Source organism: Elgaria multicarinata, chromosome 14 (assembly GCF_023053635.1).
Source record: "Elgaria multicarinata webbii isolate HBS135686 ecotype San Diego chromosome 14, rElgMul1.1.pri, whole genome shotgun sequence".
In the NCBI taxonomy this organism is placed as follows: domain Eukaryota; kingdom Metazoa; phylum Chordata; class Lepidosauria; order Squamata; family Anguidae; genus Elgaria; species Elgaria multicarinata.
Genome location: NC_086184.1, coordinates 12,125,068 through 12,137,247, shown reverse-complemented (window position 1 = coordinate 12,137,247; position 12,180 = coordinate 12,125,068). Strand labels below are relative to the sequence as shown.

General features: G+C 44.8%; 1 protein-coding gene across 7 annotated transcripts in view; it reads right to left on the bottom strand.

Annotated features, from left to right (window-relative positions):
• The window catches only part of LOC134408811 (ATP-binding cassette sub-family C member 12-like), a 76,413-nt gene that overhangs the window by 26,736 nt on the left and 37,497 nt on the right, over positions 1 to 12,180 (bottom strand). For all 7 annotated transcript variants that reach the window (XR_010026129.1, XR_010026130.1, XM_063141257.1 and 4 more), the window contains 6 exons: positions 9,986 to 10,120; positions 7,012 to 7,111; positions 6,869 to 6,934; positions 3,991 to 4,080; positions 1,692 to 1,795; positions 763 to 957 (listed from right to left, as the gene is read on the bottom strand). Coding sequence is in view for 5 of the 7 variants with exons in the window: in XM_063141257.1 (XP_062997327.1) it covers positions 763 to 957; positions 1,692 to 1,795; positions 3,991 to 4,080; positions 6,869 to 6,934; positions 7,012 to 7,111; positions 9,986 to 10,120 (690 nt within the window). In the remaining 2 variants the exon portion in view is untranslated. The remainder of the gene's footprint in view (positions 1 to 762; positions 958 to 1,691; positions 1,796 to 3,990; positions 4,081 to 6,868; positions 6,935 to 7,011; positions 7,112 to 9,985; positions 10,121 to 12,180) is intronic.

Sequence of the window (12,180 nt, the reverse complement as noted above, 5' to 3'; positions counted from 1 at the left end):
GAGCCACAGAATAAATACAGCAATGCGCTCTGTTGCTTTTGTTTGATGGCTGGTGGGAGGTCGTCTTTGCAACCCAGCTTTTGAAGAAGAACAGGCATGGCTTTCAGGGTTTTTTGCTCATTGTAGCATGACTTTAAAAAAAAAAAGCAGTAATGCACACGAGAATTACAATGCTGGAACTGGAATACTGGAAATAAAGAATTCTGGTTGAAATAGGAATGGGTTCCAAATGTAAATCCCCACCTTGATAAAACATCAAATGATAGAACAGCAACGTTGGGAGCTTGTTCAGACCAGTGAGACCATCCACCAGCATCTTCCTCACCCATTATCAACATACTCAATCCAAATGGCAAGCAGAGCAAAGGCACAACTTGACCAAAAGAGCCAAGCCAGATACAGCACTGGGAAGCAAAATCCCACAAAGCCATTTGACTGCTGAAGGGGCAGCACTGAGCAGGGAGTTGGACTTGAAGATCTCCAAGATCCCCTCCAACACTATGATTTTATGATCCCCCCATTCATAAATCTTGCGCCAACATTGAATGGTATGCCCAGAGGTAATGCTGCTCTTAAACTATCTTTGCTGAGTCGTATGCTAACAGGTAATGCTGCTCTGAAAATACCTTTCATAATCACTATTCAGAATGATCAGCTCAGTTCCTCTGTGACCCCATGAGTGAATACCTGAAAGTCGCATTTACTTCACGCTCCCTGTTAAAAATGCAACAACAATATCCACTAACCAAAGATTTGTGATACCTTGTAAAACATGGTGTCATGCAGAGTAGATGAAGCTCGTAATACCGTCTTAGTAAAAACAAAGCCTTTGATGAAGCTTAGGATGACCATGGAAACGATGCTCATTCCATAGACGAGCTGGTAGAATTGCAGTTGAGGATTGTCAGTGATGCTTCCCACGCTACAGGTTGCGTTCTGTGTCAAGCTGCAGTTTGCCTTTAAAGAATGGATTTCAAACAAACCAAACAAAATCTGTAACTGAGATCGGATGGCTTTCCTTTTCCTATATAACTGCCGATTGAGTCCAAAGGGACATGGGAGTGTTCTTTCTACTATCTAACAAGATAGATTTCACTTTGTCCAATAGAAAAAGTTCATGATCTCACTAAAAATGAAAGAAACCAAACAGCCCCACACTGAACATTTAAAACATATTTCTGAAATCCAGGCATTGAGTGCTGTTGGTTAGATCATCAAAATAGCATCTCTACTGCACAAGAGGGAGGTATTGGCAGGACTGGAGAAACCCCAAGGTTTAGAGAAATGTATTTTAAAAAAAAACTTCAGCAAAGACCCTAAGGGGTGCCCCCAAAAAACACCCCAATGTGGCTTGGGCATGCTCAATGGCTACAAAATGAAAACTGACTATTGGTGGAGAGGAACATAAGAACATAAGAAGAGCCAATGCTGAATCAGACTAAGGGTCCATCTAGTCCATCACAGGCAGGACATGAGTGTGACAGCACCCTCCATCTATGTTCCCCAGCCCCTGGTGTACATAGGCATATCTCTGTGGTACTGGAGGTAGCATATCTAAAGGAGCATATGCTAATTTTATGTAGATCGGTGTGTGTCCCTCCTTTCGTGATGACGCATTTCCTCCTTTTGGGTGATGCGTCAGTGGTCGCCCTAGGAAGCAAACGGCTCATAGTATTGAATAGTGTACTTACCCCGGAGCCTTGCTTCAGCCAGAAACTCAACCACCAATTGCTGAAGGCTGAACAGCCAATCATGAGGACAAAGAGAAGAACGATGAAGAACCACAACAGGAAACCTAAAACGAAGACCAGGCCAAATGAGCAGTGGGCATCGCTACATCTTGTGGTTGTGGATTCCCTAGTTTAACTAAGGCCATAGCTAGACCTAAGGTTTATCCTTGGATCATCCAGGGGTCAAACCTGTTCATCTAGGTGACACACAGGGGATCCAGTGCTCAGGCAGGGGCGAACCCTGGATGATCCCAGGATAAACCTTAGGTAAGTGTTGTGTGAAGTAGTGCACTCTCGTGTACTGAGGACTCATTTGGCCTTGTGGCTTATCTGCACAAATAAGATGTGGAGCTTTTCTGATGGTTGAGACTGAACTGCCCAAACGTGACCCATGCTGTTGGCTTGGCTATAGGAAGGCCTTCCATTTGAAGGAACGTGTGTCTAGAAAGCCTCTCTCTTTGTCCAACAGAGTGTAAGGTGCCTGTAACCACCTGTTGTGGAGAACTGCATCAGGGTGACTTTTCCAATCGCTGCAACTCTAACTCTGGAAAAGCTTCACCCATTGGAAAAACTTCACCTGTTGTTCTCACAGCCTGTGTGTCTTCTCAAAGGCCCAGGGGCCATTTTCTGTAAGGAAGCAGGCAGCATCAAGCACAAATGACTGCAAATAACAGACCTTTACACTAGGCCCGTCGCATAAGCCCTTCTCAGGCTAAGCACCACCACTTGAAAAACTGAGGGAGGTTAATTAAAACCTTTCCCCTAGCTATGAGGGAAACAGGTTGAATATAGGATCTGCTCAAAATATACTGTGGGTATAATCTGGTGTGGGTGTTTAATAACTGTAAGGCAGGTGAATAATGCCAAGCTGACATGTGGTATTTGGTAGCTAACAAAATAATAATAAGTTTATTGTTGTTTAGAAGCCTTAAATAAAAATATAATACTTTCAATCCTGCCTAATCAAAACTCTCCACACACCACACACCTCACTCTTTTCACAGCAATCCTAAGTCCCTAGAATCCAAACTCTTCTTACTCTACAAACAAACAACTCCCCTCACACGCACTGAGTTCTAATGTTCCATACTTACCAGACATACTAATCCAGACATACACAATATAATCAATTGTGGGGTAATGCCACAATGACCCATTCATAAGATCAGGAGAAAATTTGGGTGTACATGGATACCAGCCATGAGGTTACAAAGGAAATAATAATAATAATAATATGCAAAATAAACATGAAAATACCCTCGTTAAATTTGTGCCACCTGGTGCACTCCAGGTGTTATTGGACTCAAACTCCTATCAGCTGCAGCCAACATGACAAATAGTCAGGGATGATGGGAGTTGTCATCCAACAACATCTGGAGGACCACAGTATGCCCACCTGTGGCTTAGGCCATTTTTTATCATTGCTAAGTACCTGGAAAAGAAACAGTGAGAATTATCAGTTCAACCTGATTTTTGAGATCTCTCTCTCTCTCTCTCTCTCTCTCTCTCTCTCTCTCTCTCTCTCTCTCTCTCTCTCTCACACACACACACACACACACACACACACACACACACACTCCCTCTCTCTTCGAAGGAACTGTAGTTCTCTGAGGAAAGGAGGAGGTTATGGTGCTAGGGTTTATGGCCACCTTCATCACCAGTGACAATTCCCAGAATTCTTTGGGAAAGTAAAAGCTGGCATCAGTTTGTACAGTGGATCGATCCCATGCCTCTGAGCATGTATTGAATTCTTTCACCTCAATGTAGCTTACGCTCTAAAAGGAGCCTGTACATCATTTAAATCAGCATGATCAACTTCAGGAGATCCAGGAGCCATTTTCACCCCCATGGGAACAAGCTAAATGTGCCCGTTGCCGCATTTTGTAGTGCTTTGCTGCTGATTTTCGCAGGCAAATTGGTATTTTTCCTCTCGCCGCCGCCATGAATTTAGATGGTGGTGATGGCAGGTACATTGCAGGGGCTTCAGCAGGGGGTGGAGGGGGCTGCATGCAGCTCAAGGGCTGTAGGTTGCTGACCCCTGCTTTAAACAAACAAACACTGAATAGACAGAGCCAATCCCAACACATTTAAAATTAAGGGCGGATTTTCCGGGCAGGTTTGAATCCCTGGCAGCTCACATCAAACACTCCATTTCTAAAAACATAATAATTTTAGCAGAAATCTACAATGGCAAAATGGCTTGGCTTGAAAAGGCGGCTTCCCTCCCCCCCCCCCTTTTCCTTTTTTGGGCAGGATGTACCTCCAGAAGCCTTAATATAAGCATGGTAGGTTTTCCACGTAACGGCACCTTCTTGCTTCTCTTCCTTTTGAACAAGTTGGTTTGCAGGAGCTGCAGCAGAAACCATCAAGTATTTATTCGCACCGAAATGTTATCCGGCGCTGACAAATCTCATGCATTTTAAGTAAAATTGGACGTCTCTCCACTAAAATAAACATTTGAGGCTTCACGGGAGCCTTGGCGAAATCTCTTCCCACTGCCAGCCTCCCCTGGATGAAGCCATATGGTAAATGCTCCCTCCCTGTTTTCCTAATGGCTGTCAAATGAATTGGAATCCGTGACTGGAATGAAAAGGGCCCATGGCTTGGATTGACCGAAGCGGATCAATATCACCCGGCTTTCAATGCAACATCGTATTGATATTCTTGTTCCCCTTTCTGATTGTACATAAAGCAAAATGCAAAAAAAAAAAGTGGGGGGGGGGGGGGCTAAAGGAACAGCAGCCAAAGGGACCAATTTCTACTTCTCACTTGAGCAGCTTTCATCACTGTGCAGTGGAGGCTGGGGACTCCAGTTCTGATGGTGCTGTGATTCCATTCCGGGTTTCGGCCAGAACCTGCCAGAACTCTAAAGGAGGGATCCAAGGTTTGGAGCTTGGTTTCAGCACATTGGACAGTTCCTTTAGAGTTCTGGCTGGTTCTGACTAAAACCCAGAATCGAAACATGGGACCACTGAAATCGGAGCCACCAGCCTCACTGTCGCTGAGCTGTTTATGTCCAGAATTCAACTTGAAATGGTTGAAGTATTTATAGAGAAGGCGGGGATTTCTTTTTTCATTCCGGAGTTTGCTTTCAGCAGTGATATGGAACCTCCATCCCGTTGAGGTTCTGCATCCATCCCGTCCCATTTCCTTGGATTCCTCCAGAGGGCAGGGCTTCTGGAGGAATCCCCGCTGTTATCTCTGACTTCTAATTGGAGATAACAGCAGAAATGCAGTATGGGGGACTCAGATGGTATTGGAGGAGGAGCTGCTCTTCCCAATCCATGAAGATGACGTGCACTGCATGAAGCCTCGGGGGCTCAGCTGGCACTGGAAAGAGTGGCTACTCTTTCCAGTTCCCAAGTGGCTTCATGGCGTGTGTCCTACCTCCATGGGGTTGCCCTGTGGAGTCCCAGTGACTCTATTGGTGCTGGGAAGAGCAGCCGCCTGCCCCAGTGCCAGATGAGTCTCTTTCTCCATGCTGAGACATGGCCACTGCCACATGGCAGACCTTGGGGAAGCAGTTTGCCACCACCCATATTTGTTCCTGCACCCTGGGTTTACAGTGTTAAACCTGTAATTTTAGTTTAGCGAGGACAGCATTTTTGGCATGTCCTTTCCTTGAGAACGTTTTCAGAAAAGGAATATGATCAGTATTGAAGACCGGTCATATTTCCAGTCATTTAGAGCAATAAAAAGGGTGCCGGTTCTGCATTCAACACTGGGCAGAGCGATCCTCAGGAGTCTTATGTTCACTCATTCGTTCATTGGTGGAATTGGATTTCCCCCAAATTCGCCTATGTACAAATCCTCTGCAAATGTGCGAACCACACACACACACACACCCCAAATTGTGCATTTTCATGTTTTAGCCTATGGGGGAAATGTGCATTTTCAGCCAGTGCTTTTTTTTTTATTTGACATATTTTTCTACGATTAAATTCCAGAATTATTATTATTAAAAAAAACAAAAAAAACTGGCCCGCAAGTCAGCAACTCAGGAAAAGCAAGTCCTCTGAGGAACCTGTGGGCTGGATTCAAAGAAATCTGGACTGTATTGTGGATTTCTCCAACAGCCCTAGAGGTCCTCCCCACTCCTAGTTGCACTGACTGGGATGAGAGTAGAGTCACTCCTCCAGCTCCACTGAGCTGGGGACTGACAGTTCCAGTTTCAGGATACCTGAGAGAGCACCTTCTCCCCTACCAATGTGCCCGGTCACTGAGGACATCCGAGGGCCTGCTCCTGGTGGTTCCACCTAGACCCATCCTCCGATTGGAGTCCACCAGGGGAAGAGCCTTCAGTGTGGTGGCTCCCCTCCTGTGGAATTCCCTGCCTCTGGAGGGTCAGATAGGCACCAAAGTTGTACTCCTTTCGGCACCTCCTGAAAACGTCATTATTCCAGGAAGCCTTTCCTTAATGTCCAGCCATGAGTCACTGTATTTGCTTCTTTTAAAATCTGTTTTAAGTGTTTTATTCTGTTTTTATTTTCATTTTATCTTGGACACCGCTCCAAAATTTTCAATGGGGAGTGATATATAAATATTGTAAATCAATCAATCAATAATATTCCCTCCATTTTCAAGGACCGAACAGCCCTCCCGCTAATGAAGTGACCCACAAGGAGAAGGGAGACCATGGTAATTTGCTTATCAAAGACTTATAATACAAATGGACACTTTGCTAAACAGACAGCTCCTCCACTAGCCAGGGGGATCTCCGCTTGGGTAAACGGGGCATAAGGATGCGAAACCAAGCAAGACACGGAGGCTTCAGGATAGAGAAAGACATCCCACTTTAAGTCTACAACAGCCTTCCTCAACCTGAGGCGCTCCAGATGTGTTGGACTGCATCTCCCAGAATGCCCCAGCCAGCTGGGGCATTCTGGGAGTTGTAGTCCAACACATCTGGAGTGCCCCAGGTTGAGGAAGGCTGGTCTACAACAAAGCAGACCTTGCACAGCAGAAGCGCTAAGGCTACTGTGATGTCCAGTGCCATCAAGAGAGAAAGTCCAGTGCTTTTGCACCCAGTAAAGATGGCTTGTGTAATCCTAAATCCCCACTGTATGCATACCGATTTTCATTTGTATTCAAGTTAATTCAAATATATTCAGGAAATAGCAAGAGCCTGCGTTACGTACCTGCCTCTCTTCCTATGTCGGGGTCTTTTTTGGATTCCTGGTTTGTCTCCTCCGACATATCGAAAACTGGGGATATGAGAAAAGAGTCAGGCAAAACGATCTTCGCCGTTCAAAAAGTATATTCTGATATTAAATCATTTTACCAGGATTTTCAACTCCTCTGTAGACTTCCGGAATATTATCCTGAAGTTCCGTGGTTGTTTCTGTTGCTGCATTTGAATAGAGGAAAGCATTGCTTGGAACCTGCAATAAGCAAATACAGAGGCACACATTTTACATAAGGAGAGTCCTGCTGCTGGATCAAACCATCAAATGTCCATCTAGTCCAGTATCCTGTTTCCAACAGTGGTCAGCCCTATAAACAAGGCAAAGAGGTAGCAACATCCGTTTCCTTTTATTACTGCCCAGTATCTGCTATTAAGATGTATGTTGCCTTTGAAGAAGGGAGATTCTATTTAGCTATCATGGCTAGCAATCACTAGGAATAGCCCTCTTCTCGAGGAATTTGTGTAATCTTTTAAGAACATAATAAAGCCCACAACTAGGACTTACAAGCAACAGCTTGTCCTGCCTCTGCTGGAGGAATCCCCTTCAGAGGAAGAGGAAGAGCTCCTGCAGACAAACCGTGTTGAGGAACGGCCCATTGAAGGAGAGGCAAGGTGAAGTTTACCCTTGTCCTGGACGGGGTTGCACTCTCCCTAAAGGATTGGGTCCATAGTTTGGGGGGTGCTCTTGGATCCAGAACGGTCACTTGAGGCACAGGTGAACTCAGTGGCAAAGAGCATCTTTTATCAGCTTAGGTTGATATACCAACCACGCCCTTATCTGGACAGAGATAGCCTAGCTACAGTTATCCATGCTCTGATAACCTCTCGTTTGGATTACTGCAATGCGTTATATGTGGGGCTGCCTTTGAAAACTGTCCGGAAACTTTAGCTGGTACAAAACAGGGCAGCCCGTTTACTAACAGGAACTGGCCAGTGAGACAACATCACACCAGTCCTTTTACAACTTCACTGGCTGCCAGTCCAGGTCCGGGCCCGATTCAAAGTGCTGGTACTAACATACAAAGCCCTAAACAGTTTGGGGCCAAGTTATTTGAAGGAACGCCTCCTCCCATATCTGCCTGCCCGGACCTTAAGATCATCTACAGGGGCCCTTCTCCGTGAGCCCCTGCCAAAGGAAGTGAGGCAGGTGGCTACTAGGAGGAGGGCCTTCTCTGCTGTGGCACCCCAGCTGTGGAATAAGCTCCCCAGACAGGTTCGCTTGGTGCCTACAGTGTACTCCTTCCATCGCCAGCTGAAGACCTTTTTATTTTCTCAGTATTATAACACCTAATTTAACTTAAATGTAAACTTTGCTGTTTTAATTCCATATTTTAACCTATATCAATTTTTGCTGTGTGGCTTTATCCTGGTTGTGCTTTTTATTTTGTATTTTGTATTTGTGTTTATAAAATCGTTGGTTGTTTTTATGCTCTTCCTGGTTTTAATTTTTGTGAACCGCCCAGAGAGCTTCGGCTATTGGGCAGTATAAAAATGCAATAAATAAATAAATAGATAAAAATTGAAGGAGACCAGTAGGAGGACCCGGGAGATGGCCATGGGCCCATCCCCACAACAGGAGGGCAACTCTGCCTCTGAGATGGAGGTTGAGTGACCAACGTCTCCCCAAGAGCAGTGACATCTCAAGAGGCATGCTAGAACAATTACTGTAACAAGTACCCAGTTTAGCACATAAGAAGAACCATGCTAGATCAGACCACTTTTCTGTTTTTCTACTTGTAAACTAGGAGACCAGAACCAGAGTCACAGATCAGCTTAGAAGTCCAATGTGATCCCTGATTCAAAAAAATTGCTGTCAGTTTTCTTAAAAACGAAGCGTAATTAATTTTGAATGGGTCAATATGCTTCAGAAAGGGTGGCTGACGCAACAAATCTCTGAGAATTCTACATAGGTTTCATTTGCTGTTATGCATTTAATTGTGCAATCAAGTCAAGATGCTCAAATTTTAAAAAAGGAACAATCAGCTTCAGAGGTCGTTACAACACAAGACCATAAGAACGGAAGAACATAAGAAGGACCACACTAGATCAGACTATGGGGCCATCTAGTCCAGCATTCTGTTCACACAGTGGCCAACCAGCTGACCACAGGAAACTCACAAACAGAACATGAGTACAGCAGCACCTTCCTGCCCACATTCCTCAGCAACTGGTGTACATCGGCATACTGGCTCTAATACTGGAGGTAGCATATAGCCATCAGGACTAATAGCCATTGATAGCCTTCTCCTCCAGGAATTGGTCTAATCCCCCTTTTAAGCCATTCAAATTGGTGGCCATCACAATGTCTTGTGGCCTTACAGCACCTTAATGACTACTTTTATGGACTAGTGTAGGGTGACCATATTTGGGAAACCAAAAAAGAGGACACCTAGTGTGTGTGTGGGGGAAGCAGCTTTCTGAGTCCTGCAGAAAGTATGTTATTCCCCCGCCACCTTAAAGAACCCGATTGGAGTGGAGGAGGGGAAAGGATTTCATTCTGCACCACCACCATCCATTCCAATTGGGGCCTTTTCTATAATGTCCACAAATGACCCACTTTCCCCTTTAAGACCTCAATTAGAGCTCGGGGTGGGGGAATGACGTGCCTCAAGAAAGCATGTCATTCCTTCCTGCCATGCTAATGGCAGCCTTAAAGGGGAAGGTGTGTCATTCCAGGACATTATTGAAAATTATAGAAAATCCCCCCTGACACCATGGAAAGAACAAAAACCAGGACAAATCCGGGGAAATCCTGACAGTTGGTCACCCTAGACTAGTGTGCCCTTCACCAAATACAACGTGGCTTCCTGTTTGGAAGGAGATTGCAACACAGAATTCCAGGCATCCAGGAGCTCCAAAATCACAACAACCCAGGTAGGCAGAACCCACCGAAGCTTCAAGGTATCTAATATCTAAGGAAGACCCCCGCTGGATGAGACCAAAGGTCTACCAAGGCCAGAATCCTGTTTCCAACAGTGCTCAGGAAGAGATCTTTGGGAAGCCAGTGAGTCATAGGCCCTCTTGCCTCCTTTGCCTCTAGAATGTCTATTTGGAGTATACAAAAACTCACCGTAGCTTCTTCCATGTGCAGATTTTGAATGAGGTGAGCATAGCGCCCCTTTGCTTCCATCAGTTCCGCATGGGTACCGCTTTCACATATTTCTCCATCTTCCAGCAATATGATTTCATCACAAAATTCTAAATACTGCAGTGGTTTTGTTTTAGGGTTGTTGGGTTTCGTTTCGTTTTTGAAAGGAAAGGAAAATAGGATCAGTAAACTGGCAAATGAACTGGGGGAATAAATTCACTCGGTCCGCATTTTCTAAATAAAGACAGGTTTCAGTTTACAGTTCAGAAAACATCAAATGTTCCATGTTCATGCATGCTTCTTGTGGATAATAGTTATAGTTTATTATGGTCTAGAGATACTGCATTCTGTGAACAAGGCAGAGCAAGGAAGCGAGTGTGTCCCCATTCTTCTTCTTCCTGCCCTCCTTGTTAAGTTAGCGATACTGAATTATTGCAATGTTTTGGGAATAAGAAAGGTAGAAGAGTTCTTTGAGCATGGCGCACATTATAAAATGGCAGCAGGGGATTGTTATTTTACCTCCACTATTCTGCAAAATTTTGGCAGCAAATTCGACAGCACAGAGGAGGCAGGGTGTAACCCCTTGTGGATTGGAGGGTGGCAATGTGCCCCCAGATCCCCAGAAGTTGTCCATCCCTGCAATATACTAATAACAAACCCATTCTTGGGGTCCCAATCCTTGCATAGCCAATCAGTACCATCCAGACGCAAGAGGGATGTATCAGCAGCTTGAGAAACCCCAAAATCTGAAGAGGTATTCTCCGTATTGCAACATTTTCTTGGAGTTCCTACTGGTAGCTGTGAAGATTTGAGGCCTACAGAGGCAAAGTCAAAAGGTCAGGCCTAAGAGGCCTGGAGTTTTTCCATTGGGAGAGCGTATCCTGGAGAAGAGTAGTTACATTTCCCCAGTTAAGATTCATTTCCTGGTTAACTTTTTTTTCCTCCAGTTAAGTTTCCTTTCTTCAAGGTTCAAATAGTACTTTCTGTTTTGGGGGAAGAGGGCGGAAAAAGAGAGGAGAAAGCCAGCCAGAGAGAAAGTAGGAGAAGATGAGACTATGAGGAAGCAGCAGCTGGAAAAGCCTAAATACAGTTAGGGTAAAAGAACTTGCATTTTGCAACTTTTATTTGCTTTCAATGCTTTTGCTTCACTCAGCTCTACTGTTGCTTGTAATTTGCTCATTTTAATATATTAGTAAACTGATGTGTTAAACATAAAGTGTCTGGTATGCCAATCACCTCAGTCCTACAATTACTGGGAAGGAAAGACGGAAGGTGGGACTCTTAGGGAGGAAAGAGATCCTTAAAGAGTTGCTCAACGAGTCCAGCAAGACAGCAAGAATATTAATAAGCAGATATGTCTTATTTCTACTCCTACATGGCAGAAGGGAAGTGAGTGATCATGTCTTCCCTAAAACCACCTAGTGCATAGATGGATATTAGATTGGAGACACTCTTTCTCTCAGTGGAAGTTGTCTGGGGCAGTGTTCCACAATCTGATGCTCTCCAGGTGTTTTGGACAACCTCTAGCCTCCCTGACTCCTGGCCAGGCAGATTGGGGCTGATGCAGTTCTAGGCCAAAACATCTGGAGGCAAACAGGTTGGGGAACGCAGGCTTAAGGTTGTGTTTATAGCTTTTCAAGGAATCATAGAAACATAGAACAGCAGAGTTGGAAGGGCCTACAAGGCTATCGAGTCCAACCCCCTGCTCAATGCAGGAATCCACCTTAAAACATCCCTGACAGATGGTTGTCCAGCTGCTTCTTCAATGCCTCTAGTGTGGGAGAGCCCACAACCTCCCTAGGTAGCTGGTTCCATTGTCGTACTGCTCTAACAGTCAGGAAGTTTTTCCTGATGTCCAGCCAGAATCTGACTTCCTGTAACTTGAGCCCATTATTCCATGTCCTGCATTCTGGGATAATTGAGAAGAGATCCTGGCCCTCCTCTGTGTGACAACCTTTCAAGTATTTGAAGAGTGCTATCATGTCTCCCCTCAATCTTGTCTTCTCCAGGCTAAACATGCCCAGTTGTTTCAGTCTCCCCTCATAGGGCTTTGTTTCCAGACCCCTTTTTGACAGAGTACACATTTTGTGCACTGAATGGTTCTGCTTATCTCAAGCAACACAAATCCTCAGCATTCTTTAGAACAAATACCATTTTCTCACATATATATATGAAAG